At 38.3% G+C, this 20,495-nt stretch overlaps 1 protein-coding gene across 2 annotated transcripts in view; it reads right to left on the bottom strand.

Moving 5' to 3' along the window:
- The window catches only part of pigk (phosphatidylinositol glycan anchor biosynthesis, class K), a 59,445-nt gene that overhangs the window by 18,097 nt on the left and 20,853 nt on the right, over nt 1-20,495 (bottom strand). The window contains exons 10-11 of one of the 2 annotated variants that reach the window (XM_041803876.1): nt 9,277-9,352; nt 8,711-9,144 (exon numbers count right to left, since the gene is read on the bottom strand). In XM_041803876.1, coding sequence (XP_041659810.1) covers nt 9,112-9,144; nt 9,277-9,352 — 109 coding nt within the window. In that variant the 3' untranslated portion in view covers nt 8,711-9,111. Of the gene's footprint in view, nt 1-8,710; nt 9,145-9,276; nt 9,353-20,495 lie in introns of those variants that run through there. The other variant, XM_041803874.1, reaches the window with a different exon arrangement.

Here is a 20,495-nt window from a genome sequence, read left to right as displayed (position 1 = left end):
CCCAAGAACCAGAAAAATCCATTCCCTTCTCTGTCTTTCTCCACCTTTCAGAAAATGTGCGCTAAAACAAGCAGTTCTCAAATGTTCCCCTGATGATGTCATATGGGGATTTACCGCCCCCAGGTTCGGCTGGCCCTCCCCATTTGGAAAAAGATCCACCCTCCTCTCCTGATCCTCCTCTAAATACATATTTACGTTGCACAAAAATTAAAAAGGTAATCTTAATGCCTTAGTTACAGACCTTAAACTCAAAGTGATAAACGTGTTAATGTTGACAGCCCTACCAATAAGATGTTTTCAAACGGAAACTCTTCATACAGTCTGTTAAATTGTAGTCTAAATGAAGAGCAGGTATCAGACCTGATGGAAACATCTTATTTAATAACCACTCAGAATGAAAACTCAAAAAAGACTTATAAAAGGCCATAAAGTCAAGGCTACTCAGCCATGTTTGAGAATGTTTCACTTCCCAAAGATGGATGAAAAAAGCAACCTTTTAAGAAAAAGCACGAAAAATAAGGAGGCAGATGAAGGAAACAGGAGAAGTAGAAGAGAGAGAAACTATAAAGGGAGAGGGGAGCAGAGACGAGAGTGAGCTGACCTTCACTGACAGAACCATTCACATCGCTCTGCCAAGGACAGCCACTAAGACTCAAGCAGCCTGCCTCCATTACACACGCATTGTGTCCCGTTTTCAATTCACAAGTAAAATCAATTAACAGCTTCCCACCTGATTGATTGGAGCTAATTAATATGGCCATGCAGGACGCTAATGGTCGTTGAGGGAAGACTGAGATGCACTGCCAAACTGTAGCACGCCAAGGTCAAAACTGCAGCAAATTTATGTTGTAGGGAGCAGGACAACAGAACAGCAGACAGTGCGCACAGGCGGGACAGTGTGCAAAGGCGGGACGCTGCACCGCAAAGTCTGGACATCAAAGGACATCAGAAAGTACCAGGGCTGGAGCAAAATAAAAAATAGGTGTAATCTGGATCTAATACACACCATCTGTGTTTTAAACTACTTCCTTTAAAATGTGCAACTGCATTTATTATTTGTTGACTGGGTTTTTACCTTACATCTGGTATATCAAGATACACATCAATTAATACACAAAACAACTAAAGTAGGCATAGGAAGAGAGTAAGGTCAAAGAGAAGTTTGTGGTGCTTAAAGTTAAAGGAAAAAATGTAGCAAATAAAGCAAAGTAGACCAAGAAAAACAGAAGAACCCTGTTATTTTCAACTGCTAAAGCACCAATAATAAAAATCCAGACAAATACTGATGCCAATGTTTTTTCATAGCTTCTTTTGGTTAAAGACTCCAAAAATGCTGACATTGTCTCTCATGTCTGACCATGAAACAGATAAGAGTTTGTCTAACAGCTCACTTCTTCTGCCTGAATAAAAACCCTCTTTATAAACCACCAGTACTAGATGCCCACATTTAACAGATTCTAGACAGCAGATAAAAACTTTTTACTGACATCTGTTGATGCTGACATGCTGATGTCTGTCAGTAGGCATGCTGCTGACTCAATGAAGATGATTTTTTTCCTTCTTTTATCAAGTTACTCTTTAGCTTGTGGGAGGTCTCAGTGCATTACAAGGCTAAGGAAACTGACCGACCACTAAAGCAGCTAAAATACCAAAACACAAAACATGATCACTAACATAGCAGTGATCGGCAAAGTTCGCTTATAGGTGACTTGTGATATCTGACTGACTATAGGAAACCTGACTAGGGTATCCCTTATTTTTGAAGTGTGTTCTAAGCAGTGTTAATTTTGACAGCTATTTTTAGTCTTAGTCTTTTGATTACATGTCTTTTAGTTTCAGTCACATTTTAGGCATTTCTACCCTTTTTACTTTTAGTCCAAGCGTTTATTCTCTTGCCTAAATCTGGCACCAAATCATGGTAGTGTGTTCAATGCAGTCTGCCAAAACTGGGGTCCCTGCTTTCTACAACAGAGAGGCAGAAGACATACAGATGTATTGTTTTTTGACAGATTTTTTCAGAAAAATATCACAGATTTTTATTTTCCGATGAAAACTAAATTACCTTTTAGTCTAGTTTTAGTCATCTTGACCAAAACTAAACTTACTTTTTGTCAGTTTTAGTCATCACAGATCCATCTTTGGCTAGTCTTAGTTTTTCTCATGGAAAAAAAGGCTGTTGACATTTTTAGTCATAATTTTAGACAACAAAATTAACACTGGTTCTAAGGACTGAAATTTGCTTCTTTGTTCTTAGAACAAGGACTTAACTTTCATGTCTTAAATACATTTATATATCCGTAGATATAGCCAATGGATTGCTCAGATTCCATGTCTGTAATGAGGCAAATACCCCTTGCAAAGCTCCAGTCTGAAACATTTGTGCCAATGAGATGTAGTCAATTACAAGCACACTTTAATTACTGGCTATAATAAACAGTTTTGATAACTAAAAATGTTAAACATCAAGTGTTTTGGAGGAGGACACATTTAAACATACAAAAAATATTTTTAGTAAGAAATGTCTCACTTGAAACAAACAGCTCTCTGGATCTTCAATCTCTGATCTTCAATTTGAATAAAATACTACTCTTTTTTTTTGTTTTTGTTTTTAAAGATAAAACTTTAAAATAAATGTAAACCTACTCTCTGGATCCTAGGTCTCTGGACATATAAAAATACATGAAATCTTGTATAAAATTAAAACCTCTTGTGCAAACAGATGCATGTTTTGCATGAAATCCCTGTTTGACATTCATTGCTTAGTTTGCATCATTTTTTGAAAAATGAAGCTACACCTTTTACCGCTTCAGCCTGTTTTTTGTGACTGTCCGCCATGTTTACTTCCTCTGTTCTTGCTCGTTTTGCTGACTGCCTCTCGCAAGACCGTGTTTCTCAAGGCTTGTAGAAGTGAGGCATTGATAAGTGAATTGTTAAGATTAAATGTAAATGATGTTGATGGATTGAACCATGTGGAACCAGTTCTTGATTCCCATCCCTAACAAACACAATCCATAAACTATATGAAATGAAATACAGGAGGTCTTTGGTGTGCTTCCTAACTATAACCCAAACAATCCTCGCATACTCTTTCTAAAAGTGTCAGAGTTGCAGACTGAGTGAGGGTCTGAAGCACAGCAAGGAGCCGAAACATTAATTTACAGTGTTTTAATTTTCATCTCCCTGGAGCCATATGGTGTGAGGCGTCAAGCTGGCAAAAGAACAAATAACAATTTGACGCCAGAGACCTAAAGCGGAGCAGCCAGGTAGATAAAAGGTAGAAAACTCAAGAGAGGAGCTCCTTTTAGTTTTTTTTTCCCAGAACGGGGCATATTGTGATTAAGCTTTGGCAGCGTGATGAGACGGGTGAGGCTGGGAAGAGAAGGTGGCAGGAAGAAAAGAGTCGCCCTGTCACCACCAGCGAGACAACTGCCAACAGTGACAGGGCATTAATCAACTCCTCACATACACACGACAACATACACAATGAGGGGAGGTTTGTACACAGACGCTATGCAGCACAGCCTTATATATCCACTGCCACTCACTGTGATGACTTTTCTATTTACAAGCTGTCCCCAGGTTGCCTGGCAAATGGAAAAATGTTTCTCTTTAAATATAAACACAGTGAGGGGTTTTTGTCGGTGGGAAGAAAGAAATCATCTACACACCACTTGGGAACATTTTAGGCATCACATCTTATGAGATTCAATCAAATCTTGTTCCACTCACATCTTGTTCTTCACACGAGTGCGTCTAATCAGCAGCAACAAAAGAATGCCGCCACGTTGGCGTGAAAACAAAGATATCTCAGAGGGCTGTGAGCACAATATGACAGCTAATCAAAACGAGGAGAGCTGTCAATATGCTCTGGACATTGGTCATTCTGCTGCAGTGCAGATGGATTATGGTGAGGAGGGGGGAGATGACTCAGTCTGTCAGGTCTCCCATCTTCAGCTCAGCAGGAGTGCGAGCCGATAATCGAAATCTCTAGCAGGGGTCACCGGGTTGACAAGTGTGTTTGAGAGTTGTGTGTGTGGGTGAATGTAGAAAAGAGAAGAGGGGGCTGGCAGAGAAAAGACAAAAACATAAACATGAAGAGAAAGAGGAAAAAAGAGAGAAGAAAGGAGGCAAAGAAGCAGAAGTCGAAGGCTTAATGAGGTGTGTTTGTATGACTTTCAACAGATTGCTTCGTTTTGGCTGCATTTTATGAACAAATCTTATATGAGCAGCAGGACTAGAACTGTGCTGTGTTTGCCAGGCTTCCAAGGCAGTCCTCAGCGATCAATTTCCCAGAGTGCCGCAGGGCGTGGAGACCCCTCCTCTTTTCCATCACTATACTCAATAAGCGTCCTACAGAGCTCAAGCCTGTGGTCAGCTTCATTTCTCCGGGCCAACTGACTGTGACTCCTTTGTTCACACTAAAGTCGGTGTCAGACAGAGATGTTTCCAGCAGCGGGACCCCAGGACTTTTTAGATAAAAATAAAGAAGTATCACTCGCTTCAGCTGGACCTGACCTTTACTATGATCAGCAGTAGTTTCATATCTGTCTGTGGAGCTGAACATCACAGCCAAATCACCAGCAGCTCTGATTCTGCTGTAGTCACTAAAATCAGGGACCAGATCAGTGCTAAACATATCATTGACTATTTTGTTGAAGTATCAGTATTTGGTCCCTCTCTATCCTCTCAAGATTGAAAAACAGCCAACGTACAGTATCATTTCTTCTTTCTTAAGATGTGTTAATAATAATTGATCTTGGCTTTAGCTCTGAAATCACAACACTAGGTTTTGTTTTGTTTTGTTGTTTAGCAGATAAAGCGAGACAAACTGTCGTCCCTTTTTCCTCAGTTAAGAAACACTTACCTTTTTTTTTGGATTAAAAAGATAATCCATTGCAAGACACAGGCCTGCCCACAGAACTGTCTGGGCCCCTGAAAAACCCAGAGAATGGGCCCTCCCCATGGCTTGTTGATGATAGCAATGCATGTGTATTGGATCAGTCACTTTGGCACTAGACTCCAGGCTAACCTTGGCAAGACGGCAGTCCATAAGGTTCTGACAGCATGCTCTTGGGTAAGAATGAAATGATGGAGGAAGTAATAATGGGGGAAACAAAATAGTGTCCGTTGCAATGTTTGACTACTTCATGCATCCAATAAGCTTGAATTTTGACTGAAAACCCAGAGAAACAAAGCTAATCTAATCTCTGTGTTGAAGCAGCTGAAAGTGGGCATATATAATGACCATTTATCTGTTGTTAACATAATAGCTTCTTAATGTCTTGAAAAACAGTGCATCTTCAGAGTGTTTTTTCTTTATTTAACTCTGGTTGACTTCTTTAGGCGCAGAGCTACTTGATCATTCATTTAGATGCATAATTGTGTTGACTTGGCCATTATTAGTCATCCCTTCATTTCTGCTTTACTCTTTAACAACACACTGAATCACCAAAACAACTCATAAATGCTTCACCATGTTTAACAGGTTGTCTCTATGTCGGTCTGCCTTTTGCCTGCTGGTCTGACAGTGCAAAGTGGGTTCAAACGAACTTTCGGTATTAAAAAGACTAGCCAGCCAATGCTGAAAATAACCTTGATGGGTAAAAATCAAAACAGAGAGCTTAAAGTTCCTGTTTTTTTCTTGTAGACAGACAAGGCTGTGAAAATATGTAAACAGAAACAGGAAAAGCCAAACAAAAGAACCTAAAATCAGCCATATCAACCTGCTGCAAATGGAAAAACCCTGTCATAGATTGAGTAAACGCCAAAGTCATTTGGTCAGAGAGCAACTAGTTCCACTGATACAGCAAAGATGTCAGTGAGATCCAGAAACAGACCCACAGGACTGTGAACCAGGAAAAGGGGCCTACATGTTGCCCCAAGCATGGGATGCTGTCCTCAGGTAGCTGTAAACAGCAGGGGGCATGTCAAAGAGGATGACCAAGAAAGGCTGATTAGACATGTCAAAGCAACGTCACACGACCCTTCTGTGGAGGACAGCAGGATACTTGCAGTAAAAATATCAAGGTAATAAAACTCCTAAAAACATTTCTATTAAAAGGAAAAACAAGAAAACATTTTTGTGGAGACAGTATTAACCTTGCTGGATTAATGAACTGAAAAAAAGTTTAGAATATTTTTTGTCTTGTAGAAATGGGCAATATGGCCAAAAATGTATATCCCATTATGTTTTTGCTCTTTGCAGTAACAGAATTATAATGCAATATTACAAAATTCAAAGGATAATACACTTAAATGCATGTTCAGATGCTACTCACTCCAAATCCCCCTGACTTTTACTGTAAAGAATTATTTATCAATGATTTTATGTAGCTTTAATGCAGGTGCAAGCAACGATGCTGAACTACGAAGTCTAAAGTTGTTTCTCTGACCTCGTCACTCTTCAATTCTTTGAATCATCATGGAGTAAAAACAAGTAACTCATAAGTCAAAACACCTTTAAACCGTTTTCTAAGGTGTTATTTTATGAACTGCTGCAGCACTGGACTCAGCTAACAGCCTGTGTCAAAGCCCCCATGAGTCATGAGTGGAGGCATTTTTGCCTCATGTGTGCACATCACACGTGTTTAAAATCAATGATGGAGTTTCAAAAATCCCTTTTAGCGTTCTCACTTGTCAACCTGACCAGAGTATGTACCATGGCTCCCTCTGCTCCTCACTTAAATAAAAATGAGAGCTGTTAAGGTGGGAGGAGCAGAGCACATGTCTTGCTGTAAAGGAGAGATTGTGCCATTTACCTCACAGACAAAATGAGAAAAACACAGCAGGTGGCACAGTAATGTTTAATCACAATTATTATGTTCCCATGTTCATGGGGAGTTCAAGTTGGAACTGAAATTGAAACTCTGTTATTTCCAGGCCACTATGCAATATGTTTCGCGATACACGTTAGAATAATAAATGTATTAATAAACACGTCTTACACAGAATTTACCAGAGCAGCTGTTATTTATTGTAGAGGATAACAAAAAAGGTATCGTCTTAAGGATCTTACGCTTAAATTTAGATCCTCAGAGATAAGAGTAAAACTAGCAGATACTTTTAATCCAAAGCGACATGCATCTGGTGTCTCTGGCGATAAAGGCATTGCCCAAGGGCCCACACTGGACACTCATTGTGCTCTGACCAGGATTTGAGCCACAATCTCCCATAAACAAGTCAGCGATGTAAACCACTGAGCTATCCAGCCATCATCTTGGGTATCAATAAACGCAAACACAATAGTATTTTACTTTTTAAGCACAAATGGCTCATCTGTTGTCACGTTGTCTGCTTGTTGTTTTTCATACTTTTCATGTCATAATTTTCTGGCTTCACTTTACAATGAACCTACTTGCATTTGTAAGAACTTTTTGCTTTACTTCCACATAAAATGGCACCGCAGTTTCTATAATGAACCAATGAGGGAGTATTAAACAGCATTACTCACACTCTTTAAACAGCTGTCTGAAGCTTTGGTGATCATCACCATTGTTCGACTCAAATCCGCATAAAAAAAAGCATAAAGTACAGCTTATGATCTCCTGAATCCACTCAGAAGTTGAGTGATATTTTGGCTTAACAGCATCATTCAGTGCTGGTTGGGATGACACAGACAAGCCTGGTGATCCTAGCTTTTGCTATTTAGTCTGGTGTCATGTGTCGATGATGATTTGTGTTGCTTTCGTGTTTTACCTTGTTTACAGCACAGCTGTAATCCAACTCTTCTGGTGTTTGAAGAAACCCAAAATAATGCAGTATCTTTGCTTTTAGCCTGCTGGCAGTTGATAGACACTGATTGATGTGAGGGGCCATCTGTAAACTGTTGGTGAGGTGTGCTCTGTATCATGCAGTTTAGTATTTGCTGCCATCAGCTGGCTTTTCTCATTGACATCTCTAACGATATGCATAACAGCAATATGTTATGTGATGATATATTGATTGATGCATCAATTTTTTTGTTACTGAACTAGATTTTACTGATATGACATGATAGTCCTGAATTCAGGATGTTTAGATGTTAGAGGATTTATTGTAGGTAAGGCAGATAATTTGTCATTTGACTGAAGCTTGTATTTTGGTTTAAATAAAAGTAAAACTGCAAAATAAAACTATCTGTACAAAAGCAGTGATTAGGTAGACTAACAAAAGGCCTGTATAATTCCAAGAAAAACTTACTTCCAGGCAAGAAATTGTCAAAAAGTAATGTCTTTCATTTCATTTTTCATTTTGAGTTTTATTTCATTTCAATTCACTGACCTATTTATCTAATTTCCATGGTATTAAAAGTAAACATATACTGTATTTGGTAAAAGCAGTAAAAACCATATGAGGAGCTTGATTAAAAAAAAAGGGGCAAACTTTATCACAGTCCTTTAGCTTTGTGTTGCTTATATTGCTGTTGAGGTTCACTGTGTTTGTCATTTATATATATGTTTTTTACTAAATGGTTTGAGATAAAGAATTAAACAAATCAAATGTGTGTGGCTTTCATTATGAGGTCTTGTTCAATCTTTCAAAGTAAGATTAAATATTTTCCCAGCTCAAACAGTAATTGCAGTCTCAAACTTTGCAAACTTTATAACAGTTTATTACCTTGAATAATTCTGTCAGTGGTCACATTAATTTGTCCCATCTCAGAATATTAAAGTATACATTCCTCAGCAGCAGCTGAGCTACAAATATACACTACACTAACGTCTGCTTTAGCCTGCAGCCAAGATTAATGTGACTTCTTTATTCTTTCAGAAGCAAAAATTGAAGGAAAAGTATAGAAATGTTTTTTTTTTTCAATGTACGGCCATAATGGAAAATCTCACAGAGCAACGCAGAGGCCGAAACTGTTCTGAATGCAGAGCACACGCTTTAAGAGGTGCAATGAGGAGGAATAGGTGTTCATTTGTGAAGGTCGTCTCAACTGAAAGCCGCAAACCATTCGGGAAAGAGGTGAATGCACAATCCCACGCCAAAATGCTGCCTATCCATTTCTGCTGGATTTCACGGTGGCCCCTCCACGCTGAGACCAGGAGGCACTTGCATTTCACACTTTGAGCTGTCACCATGGAAACGTCACAAAGAATCTGTTTTTGGATGTTGCACGTAACTTTCAGCTCAGTGTCCAAAATGAGGACGAGGGTGGACACACTTAGAATAGGAAAAAAAAAAAGCACAGAGGCCTGAATCAACAGCTGCCAACACAACAAATACAAAAACCTTGAGTTTCACCACATGGTGTTCAGTGTCCCAGACTGACCTCAGTCTGCACTGGCCTCTTACCTGGTGGATGATCTCAGACACTGGAAGCTGATCCACATACGAGAATGTCTCTTTTTCCAACTCTTCATTCAAAGCACTGAAAGGAAAAAAAAAACACAAAACAACCCTCATTGGTATTTTCCAGAAGAAAATAATTTGGAAACATTAAGCTTTCAAAGTGCGGACTCCGTCATTCAGGGATGATGAAAAGCTGTCAGGAAGAGGAACAGACTCCAGTGTTTCTGTTGGCAGCAAGTGAAAAGCAGAGGTGTGTGTGATTGACAGATCATTTCAAAGCAGAGTCAATGATATGCAGCGTAAATTGATGCAAATGAAATCATTTTTCTTCTTGATAAATGAAAAATAAATCATGCAGCTGGAAAAAATAAGTGTGACAATAATTGATGTGACTGGAAAGGATTCAATCTATAAGTGTGAAGAATAAAATAAATGTAAAAGAGACAGAAAACAATTTTAAAAGTGCCACTGCATCTGCTGAGTTGCATAATTGCAACATTTTAACTTCAGCTACTTCAGTAAAGCTCTAAACTCCAAACTTTGCTATCTTTTGCAATGTTGCTTTTCTGACTATTGACAGAGCACTCAATCAATGTTAGAGGGAGCTGCAGACTCAACTTTATCCTCATCAAGGTAATGGGCTGTATATGCTGGACTGGTAAACAAACTAAACGTTGCACAAAAATAAAGGAAATACGAGTTGGTGGATTATTTCCTTTTTGTAACAACGCTTCTTCAACAAATCTTATACCATTAGAAAGCCAGTTTATTTCCTTTTAAAATGGTGCCACATTCATAAGGAACATGCACAGTGCTGTGAAAAGTATTTGCCCCCTTTCTGATTCCTGAGATTTTTGCATATTTACCACACTTAGATGTTTCAGCTCCTCAAACCAATTTTAATATCTCACAAAGACAACCAAAGTAAATACAAAATGCTGTTTCTAAATGATGATTTTATTTATTAAGGAAAAAAAATCCAAACCTATCTGGTCCTATGTGAAAAAGTCATTGCCCCCTGAACCTAATAACTGGTTGTGCCACCCTTGGCAGCAGTAATTGAAATCAAGCGTTTGTGATAACTGGTGATGAGTCTTTCGCATCGCTGTGGAGGTATTTTGGAATTTTTTTTTTTTTTTTTTTTTTTTGCCAACCTGCAACACCAGGAGTAACATCAGGACTACATCATACAAATGATATAATATAATATAATATAATATAATACATATTTTCCTCATTCTGAACTTTTACATAATGTTTCCTCTGTGCGCACGTTCCTTTGTGTAAGGAATCCATTACATACGACATATCCACCCAGGTATTGACTACCGGGTGGGGAAGAGGGCTGGGTTACTGGTTGGGTGGGTGGGGGGACTTGAACTAATGTATTTTTCTTTAAATTGTATGTTGTAAAGCCCTTTGTGCTACATTGCATTGTATTAAAAGTGCTATATAAAGATTGATTGATTGATTGATTGATTGATTGATTGATAATGGAAGGGGAAACACTGCAATACTGTATTGTCATGTCATCATCTCTTGTGGTAGACCCTGAACCATTCAAAAACCAATGCATAACAATGAGATATATGGTCTAATTTATTGAAAAACATTTTTCTTTGGTCAAAAATGGGTTATATTAACATTACCCAGCATACAACAAAATAGCTGATCCTGTTACTTGCAAGGTAACCATTCTCAACCTCCTTATTTCATTTTTCAAACCTCGTCTGCTCAGATTGATTCATGTCATCCTTCTTTTTACCCTACTCTCTAGTTCAAAAAATAAAGGTGATCATACTTTTGTTGTTTAAATCCTCAACTTTTGAATCAACTCCCATAATCCATCAGATCTACAGACTCTTTGGAATGCATCTAAAAACTAACCTGTACACATGAAACCTTCATAAAACTCTCAGCCCCTTTTTTTATGCCAAGTTTTTTGCGTCTGCTTTTGCCCGATTGTTATGTTATCCTGATTAACCCTGTGATTAACTTGTGTATTTTCTTCATCTTACGGTTTTGTTTGCTTTAATCTATGAAGCACTTTGTAAATGAGTGTTTTATCACTGATATACAAGTAATATTTCTGTCTGCAGATATGAAAAAGTGGGCTACAGAGATTTGTTCAGCTCATTTCTTTTTAACTCTACACTGCCAGATTATTTTTTCACTACTTCACTGTTCCCAGCTCCTACTGTCATTCACACGTAAAGCTACAATCACACTTCACGCAGCTCTTTCTGAAAAAGACAAAAAGCTTCATTTCACTTTTGCAGAAGCCGCATGATGCCTGTAATCAGGCTTAGATATGTTAAATCAGAGGATTTCACATTCAAGTACTCAGATCTTTATTTGTTTTTCAAGGCTTGTAGCAGAACATTAAATAGTAACACTGCATTATGTGAAGACGACAAAATGTAATGAAATATTATACATTACGGGGGTTAGGACAAAATACTGGAGTTTCACTTCTTTTGAATAAATATAAAGATGGATGTCATCACATAGAGAGGTGAAAATTAGATACATTTTGTGTATGTTACAGCAAGATCACTTCAAATCCTCCTCTTTTGAATATGCTCAATTATCCCATATGTGCACCAATAGGAGAATTTATAAGCCTCTACACCACTTTCCGCATAATTAAGCAAATGATATTTTTCTCTTATTTTCCTAAATATTAATGCAAATGACAGTCAGAATATTTTTCAAGTCATCAACCATTAGAGCATAATTCAAATGTTTTGGAACAAACTTCATAATGATAACCATTATTTAAAAAAAAATAAAAACCTCGAAAGGCACTGTTCCAAATTATTATGTAAAACAGAGTTTTAAAAGATTGTGTAGGTTTTAAAGAACTGAAAATGGTCATTCATTGAATTTGCAGTATTAGGAGGTCATATTTACTGAAATCAAAAGCTATTTCTATCAAAAACATCTTAACAGGCCAAGTTACATGTTTACGTAGGAGCCCATCTTTGATATCACCTTCACAATCCTTGCATCCATTGAACTTGTGAGTTTTTGGCAAGTTTCTCCTTGAATTTCTTTGTGGGATGTCAGAATATCCTCCCAGAGCTGCTGTTTTGATGTGAACTGCCTCCCACCCTCATAGATCTTTAGCTTGAGGATGCTCCAAAGGTTCTCAGTAGGGTTGAGGTCAGGGGAGGATGGGGGCCACTCCTTTTATGCCCATAGCAGCCAATGACACAGAGGGATTCTTTGCAGTATGAGATGGTGCATTGTCAAGCATGAAAAAAAAATTTCTACAGAAGGCACTGCTCTTCTTTTTGTACCATGGAAGAAAGTGGTCAGTCAGAAACTCTGTATACTTTGCCGAGATCATTTTCACAGCTTCAGGGACCCTAAAGGGGCCTATCAGCTCTCTCCTAATGAATCTTGTGGAAAACATGACTCAGCCCCCTCCTTGCTGACGTCCCGGCCTCATTGGGACATGGTGGCCATCCACCAACCATCCACTACTCCTCCATCTGGACCATCCAGGGTTACACGGCACTCATCAGTAAACAAGACCATCTGAACATGAGTCTTCATGTACTGTATTTCTGGGCCCACTTCAACTGTTAATGTTTGTGAGCTTTGATTAGGGGTGGCTGATACATGACGGTTTATACACGACTGCAAGCCTCTGGAGGATCCTACACCTTGAGGTTGGTGGGACTCCAGAGGCACCAGCAGCTTCAAATACCTGTTTGTTGCTTTGTAATGGCATTACAAACCCAGACCATCACACTGCCACCACCATGTTTGACTGTTGGTATGATGATCTTTTAATGAGACGTGGTTCACTTGAGTCTCAAAATCTTAGAAATGGCTTTGTAACCCCTCTCCAGACTGATAGATGTCAGTGACTTTGTTTCATATCTGTCTTTAGATCTCATAAGATCGGGGCATGATGTGTTGCTTATTTCACTTTGTCACACTGGAGTGTTAAATTCCCAGTGTTAAATATTTCAGTGTTGATTTTAACACTCAAAGTGTAATTTTACCTCTACTCAGAGTTAAATGGCCTTCAGTATTGGAGTTATTTGACAGTGTTGATCTGTTCAGTGTTAATTTAACTCTGAAGAGAGTTAATTGATTTAAGCCCTGCCCACTGCCATTTCAAATCTCGTGGGTGGAGTTTTCCCATCATGCTCCAGGGCAGAGCTTAGATGTGTTTACATGTTTACATGTGTCAAGATGTTGCTGGTTGTACAGTGTTCACCGCTGGGATTCCTTTGCTTTGTTTTTGGACGATAAGTGTTTTTGATGCTAAACACTTCTGCACCATGAGTGTAGTGGTCCACTGCATTGGTCACTTCCTGGTTATAATAAGACATGGTCTTTTACAAAAGTTGGAGTGCTGGCCTGCAACTCAGTGCATATTCTGGCTCTGAGTCTTTGCACCGTAACAGCCAACCTTGAGTGATGAATTCTGTTTCAAACACTTTAGAGTTGATTTTAACTTTCAAAGCGTAATTTTAACTCTATTCCGTGTTGAATGTTCCCCAGTGTTGAAGTTATCTGACAGTGTTAATCCATTCAATGTTAAAATGTTCATCCAAGCTCCACCCACTACCATTTCAAATCTGGGGGGCAGAGTTTTCCCTTCATGCCTTTTTGCAGTGGTTTCCATTAGATGTACTTTAGATGTTTTAGATGTATTTAGATGTGTTTAAATATTGCCTGTTGTACAGCTATCACTGTTGGAATTCCTTTGCTCATGTGTCTGGTTAATGACTGTTGTTTTTTTCTGTTACACACTTCTGCACCATGAGTGTAGCTGTCTATTCAGTTGGTCACATCCTGACTGTGGTGATGGATGATATACAATAAAAGGAGCAGTGCAAACATTAAACACAGGGCAAAATCTGACCATGTGTCTGACCTATTGCTCTGTACCTGCCATATGCTCCCTCACATTACCTGAGCAGTTTATATTAATTTTATTGCCAGCTCACATTAAAGTATTTTGCACTGTGTAAAAAAAAAACCACACACCCCATATAGAATGTAATAACAGAATATGGTGTTAAAAACATGCTTTAATGTGTGAAAAAACAACAACACTGTTAGTGTTAAAAATTAACAGTATGAGAGATATTAATTTAACACTTTCCAAAGTGTCAATTTGACTCAGAATCCAGGGAAGTTGTTAACCTCTGAAAAGTGTTAAATTCAGCACCATGGGGGTTAAATTAACATTAACAGATTTGCTATGACAGTGTTATCATTTTACATTGTAGGAGTTGTTAGTTAGCACTTTGCTAGTGTTGAAATCTTAACACTTTACAAAGTAGTAATTTAACACTTTATCAGTGGTTTCCATATGAACCCTGGTGGATTGTTAATTTTAACTCAAATTTGCAATGCAGACAGGTTCTATTTAGGGGATTTCTTGATGCAAAATCTCTCTGCAAAAGAAGTAATCAGGTCTGGATGTGGCTGATGAAGCTGAACTCAGCTTTCCAAAAAGTATGGCTAATCACAGTTAATTCAGTTAGAATGGAGGTTAGCCCCACACATCAACAGAGTGATCGGCCTACGCTCAAAAATTGTTTAAAAGTTTCATAAAGGCAGCAGCACATCTCAAAATCCAAGCTATAGAGGGCAAAACGCTTAATTAGATTATTTGGCTCAAATCGTAAGATGGGAAACATCTGATAACATGAGCCTAATAGACAGGGTAAATGTTGGCATTTTGTCCTCCACAATTTTGATTTTTGAGTTATGATGCCTGTTTTGAACACATTTTGATTTCATTTATTTCTTTGTGCCTCAACGCTAACAATAGCTGAAGCCAGAAGTTCAGGTTGTCTGTCCATTTGTACGACCATGTCTTGCCGATCTTGTGATATTACAAGAACCTTTCAGTATTTTTTTCTTCAAACCATGCACAACTCTTTATTCTGACTAAAGAATTAACTGATTAGATTCTGTAGGTCATCGGTCAATGAAGATGTGTGGTTCCTTCCATCTATATTTTGACGTCATACTGTTCTGTAGCTTGGTGTAAGATTGTCAAAGGGTTGCATTCTTTTTATTTTTGTGTCTTTTCTGAGAAACTAAAAAACATTCAGACTTATTACTGCGTTAATGAGGAAGCAATTCAGAGACTGCTTTTACGGATACAGGGAACTTTGTATGTGAATCTATGAGTTCAAGGCCAGTTTATAAAGATTAAAAAACAGATGAGAAGAGAATTCACTCAAAGTAAAAACGTGGACCTTAGAACATATGTGAATTATGGGTTCAGAAGAAGGCTGAATTTATAGCACTGAACTAAAGCTCACAGCTAAAGTGACTTGGGTTAATGAAGAAAGTTGATGTTCAGTGTCTTGCTCAAGGACTGTGAAAAAGGTCAGAGCTTGGCAGTTGATTGATAGATGTTAATTAATGCGAGATGAGATGTATTAAACCTGCGACCTTTCAGATACAGACAAATCAGCAGGACTGTCCTGCTTTCATTGTGTCCTAAAGTCCATTAAAAAGCATTAATGAGGCACACCTTCACACTGGGTTACATTTTGTATCATTACAATGAACATGGGAGCTGTAGTTTATGTGAGTCAACCCCTTGTATGCCATCCTGCTGCTGTAAACATTCAGCACACTAACCGTGTGTTTGGGGCTGTTTTACTGAAATGATGGAACCTTAAAACTGAACACATGAGGTGAGAGCAACCTAATCAGGAGAGGCACAAATTTGAAATAAATTGGTGATTTGGAAATTATTTATCCATTTAAATATACATGTTTTCTGCTAGAAAACATGTCTGCTTAATATCTATAGATGCATCTATAGCAATGGTTAACTCTGTAGCCTTCTTAAACTAGCTGTTATTTTCCTTTTGACAAAACATTTCCACTGACAGTAAAATAAGACGAGGTGCATGGACCACACAGCACCTGAATGATTTTGTTCCGTCTCGTCACAGTCGGAGTTCGCTGACATTTTCCTTTCCATTCAGTAGTTTTTAAACACCTCCATATCCCATGGCACGATTCGCTGTGTGTGTAGTTCTTGTGCCATCTTTACTTTAGTAGACTTCTCACTCATAGCGTCTATTTTTCCAACTGTTCTCCTCTCCCTTCTGTTTGTCATGCAGTAAACACACCAACATCAAATTTCTCTCTGTGGATTGATATGACTGCAGTTAGTCCTCCTGAGTCATGCTTAGAGGTACATTTCTAACAACTGTCTGTTCTTCACAGAAAGCGTTTGTTCTTCTTAAAAGAGCTGTGCAACCGAGGGGGAAAAACAGGCCACAGATATGAGCAATCGTCCAACTTCACACAACTGCACAATAAAAAATAAACGCAAACATTCAGCAATTTTTATAAGATAATATTCTAAATTTGATACAGGTAAAAAAATATGCTCTGTTGACATCACGATGCACCTTATTCAGAGCATATTCAGCATGCTAGTACTAATACTCTAGTAAAATAATACATACTAATATCAGATTGAGTTTGTCACTGTTATAAGGTCAACCAACCTAAAAGTATTCGGATGTCTCACCATTACACTAACAGGGACTGTAATGACATTCAAATACATATTCAAATACAGTACTTTTCCACTGTTCCGCAGTCCAGTGTAGATGTGCTTTACACCACTCTATCCGATGTTTTGCATTTGGCTTGTTCATGTGAGGCTTGCATGCAGATTCTCAGCCATGTAAACCCATTCCATGAAGTTCCCACTGTTTTCATGCTTACATAAATGTCACTGGAAGTTCAGAACTCTTCAGCTATGAAATCATGAATCATGGATAGGTGCTTGATTTCAACTGCTTGTGGCAAAAGGTCTGATTGAACACCTGTATTCAATAATTAACATGTGTGGCCAAATATTTTTGTCAGTATCTATTTATTCATATGTATTTTCTATTGTGCATGAGTTCTATTTGATTTAATGCTCACTAGTGTAACTTTGATTACAGGCTTTCTGTAGTGTATTTACACCATGTTCTTCTATGCTGAATTAAAAACTGCAAATGCTTAGCTCAAAGGCATCAAAGAAAACCTTAAGGTCCAAATGACTTGTCATGCATAAACTTGCCAATACATTTTTAACATCCAACACTAAAGCATATTTGCAGGGGTGTAAAGGTACACGCATTCACACTGAACTGTGTTATTACAGAACCTTCTGTACAGCGCAGACGTATCGATTTAAATATGTGCAGAACAAATGTTCTTCAAGTTCCCACGCAGAACAAAAAGCAGAGGCAGATTGCGCACAGAGTGAAATACAGTAAGACAAGTGAACAAGACAAAAGTGGAGGACCTAATTCAGCAAAATATGCCAAATTGTGACCTAAAAATCAAAAACCGAACCAAACCAAAATTTTTCCGAACCATTACAACCCTAATTTTCAGTGAACAGAACAGAAATACTTGTGTTTCTCTATATATCACTTCTGTTGAAATTCTCTTTCCCTGCAGCATCTCAGTCCAACAAAAAAGTCAGAAAAGAAAACTCAGATAAAGGTCAGTGTGGAGAGGAGGTTCACATGAGTGACTGCCTTCTTCTCATCAAAGAAAGATCAGGTCAGACAGCTTCTGACCAGCGTGGCTCTCCTCCAACCGCTCGCTGTGCGAAGCAACCTGCTTCTCCGTTTTTATTTTTGTTTCTTTCTTCCTATCAAGTCACTGCCCTTCACATTTTCTCTCAGGCTTTTGCCCTCTTGCCTTCCTCCCTTATTTTTCTGTCTTATTCGTCTTTCTATTCAACTCCCCTTCCCGTCTCTCCTCTCGATGTGTCGTAGCAGTATAAGGAAAAGAGATAGGAAAAAAAAAGAGCTGGTGTGGCAGGCGGGTAGACAAGCTCCTGCTGAGCCCTGAATGTTCTTCGAGCTTTTTTCTGCCACTGGAAACGTGTCACTGAATGTACCGCAGATTTCCCCTCCCTCCTTTTCACTTAGCACAAGAGATGAGCTCTAATTCAATTCAAACCACTTTCCACTTTATTTTCCATGCAGAGACTTTTGGAGAGGATTTTTCAATCCACTTAGCTGATTCTAATGGATGTGGCTGCCCCTCCCTACCTCCAGCTCTGTATCACTGCTGTCTCCAGCTGCCATTTTTAGGTCAAACAAATTTCCTTAAAACATCTGCTGTACTAATCACCTCAGCCATTTTTAGACTCCAACCACTGCTGCAGGTCAGGAATTAAACCCAATTCACTTTGCTTCTCGATTAGTTATGAATTGAGCAGTAATTTGATCCTGATTATTATCCAGGGAGACATCTTTGGTCAACAAGCACCTATGGCTGTCATTGAGTAACTAGACATCATCATTACACTGTTAGGCCTATGTATAATGAAGAGGAGTCCATTAAAGTGTCCTCTCTGTCAAGTGCAATTCACTTAATGGAGGAGCCTGTTCTGAGTGAAAAAACCTGCTGTTTAGAGATGGTTGAGAGGAGAATCAGCGAAGCATGATAGCGACACACGTTCCTATCTTCTCTAAAATATCCTCTTTCACTTGTCTGATGGTCGAGTGAGCTGACAAAAGTGGATTAAAACAGCACTATATTTAATAACAGCTTGTTTCAAGGGACATATGTGATCTTTTTTCTCTCTTGGGGAACACACCGAGCTCACTACAACCCATTTTCAGGACTTATGAGAGGCTTTTATTTAATTTCACCTGTGCTGTCAGAGCAGAAGTCCTGCAGAGATGCCATGACCATCAATTTTATTTGAAATTGAGCTCAGATGTTATTTGTTTTCCTGTGCAGCTTTTCATGTTAAAGCTGAAATTTGGCCAGAATCTGATCTGTGTATGAACTGGCCTTGATCCTTAATTTACCCTCATGTTCAAAGAAAAATTAGACATGTGATTGTAAAAGTACCAAGCATCAGAAAAATATACATAGTGCAAAGATTTGAGTAGCAAAATCTCCCGCATCTAAGCTACTGAATCTTTTAACTCCTTCAGAGTAGTCATAGGTGTCTTGGTTGATCTCCCTCACTAGTCTCCTTCTTGCACAGTCACTCAGTTTGTGAGGACGACCTGATCTAGGCAGGTTTACACATGTGGCATACTCCCTCCATTCCTTTATTGTGGATTTAACTGAACTTCAGAGGATGTTCATCCCCTAATTTCTACTTTTGTTACCTTTTCTCTGGGTTGCTTGGGGTGTTCTTTTGACTTCATGGTGTAATGGTAGCCAGGAGTACAGACTAACCAGTAACTGAACATTGCCAGACACAGGTGTCTTTATAATACAACCACTTGATACACATTCACTGCATTCAGGTGCATTTCACTTACTGTGAGACTACTAGCACCAACTGGCTGGAGCTCTGTTGAATTAAATCAGTCACTTTAAAGTGTTTAAATGTTTATGCAATATCTTTTTTTACCATATATATTTCTATTTAGTTTTATTTAGATTGATTGATTAGTTGACATTACTTTGTAAAAATCTCTTTTCACTTTTACATTAAAGAGGTTTTATGTATCTTTTTGTCAAAAAACCAAAGTGGCCATCATTGATTTATAAAATCAATAAAAGGGTCAAACATCCAAAGGGGTGAAAACTTTTTATAGGCACCGTATGTGCTGATGTTCAAAAATTTTTCAGGCTGTCATACGAAAATGAACATAGCTGCAGCTGAAGTCAGTGTTAATAGTTTCAGGTAGAATTTCCATGATGTTGTTTATCCAGCTTGATTCCACCAGTGCAGAACTGTGACAAAAGAATTCTACAGAGACATTAAAATTGCATGAATTTCCAATTGACTCACTAAGGAAGCATCCTCCTCTGTCCCCAGCCTCATCTCTTCATTCACCTTTCCTTTGTTACAGTAGTCAGAACAGTCAATGCTGCAAAAAAATAAAACTGGCCGAAATCTGAATTCTTAAAGATCATATTATATGAAATGTGTGCTATTGAACTGTTACAAAAACAGATTTCACTCATATAAACAAAAAAGAGCTGATCACTTTTGCAAGCAGTCATCACATAACCATATTAATTTTGCTTTACAGATAATCTAGCATGAGTGAATCTGTAAGTTTTCTTTCTGATGATTATTATTCCAATAAACTTATTGTTAAACAGATCAAGTGAAACTACATTATAACTCCAGCCTGAGGTGACCAATTTAAATCGCTTGCTCTTTCATCTACTGTACAGTGGCTTGCAAAAGTACAACCACAAATTTAAATATATTTTATTCGGGTATTGTGTGA

This window comes from Cheilinus undulatus, linkage group 13 (assembly GCF_018320785.1).
Source record: "Cheilinus undulatus linkage group 13, ASM1832078v1, whole genome shotgun sequence".
Lineage (NCBI taxonomy): Eukaryota > Metazoa > Chordata > Actinopteri > Labriformes > Labridae > Cheilinus > Cheilinus undulatus.
The sequence above is the reverse complement of the archived record's forward strand: the minus strand, read 5'-3'. Positions and strand labels throughout refer to the sequence as shown.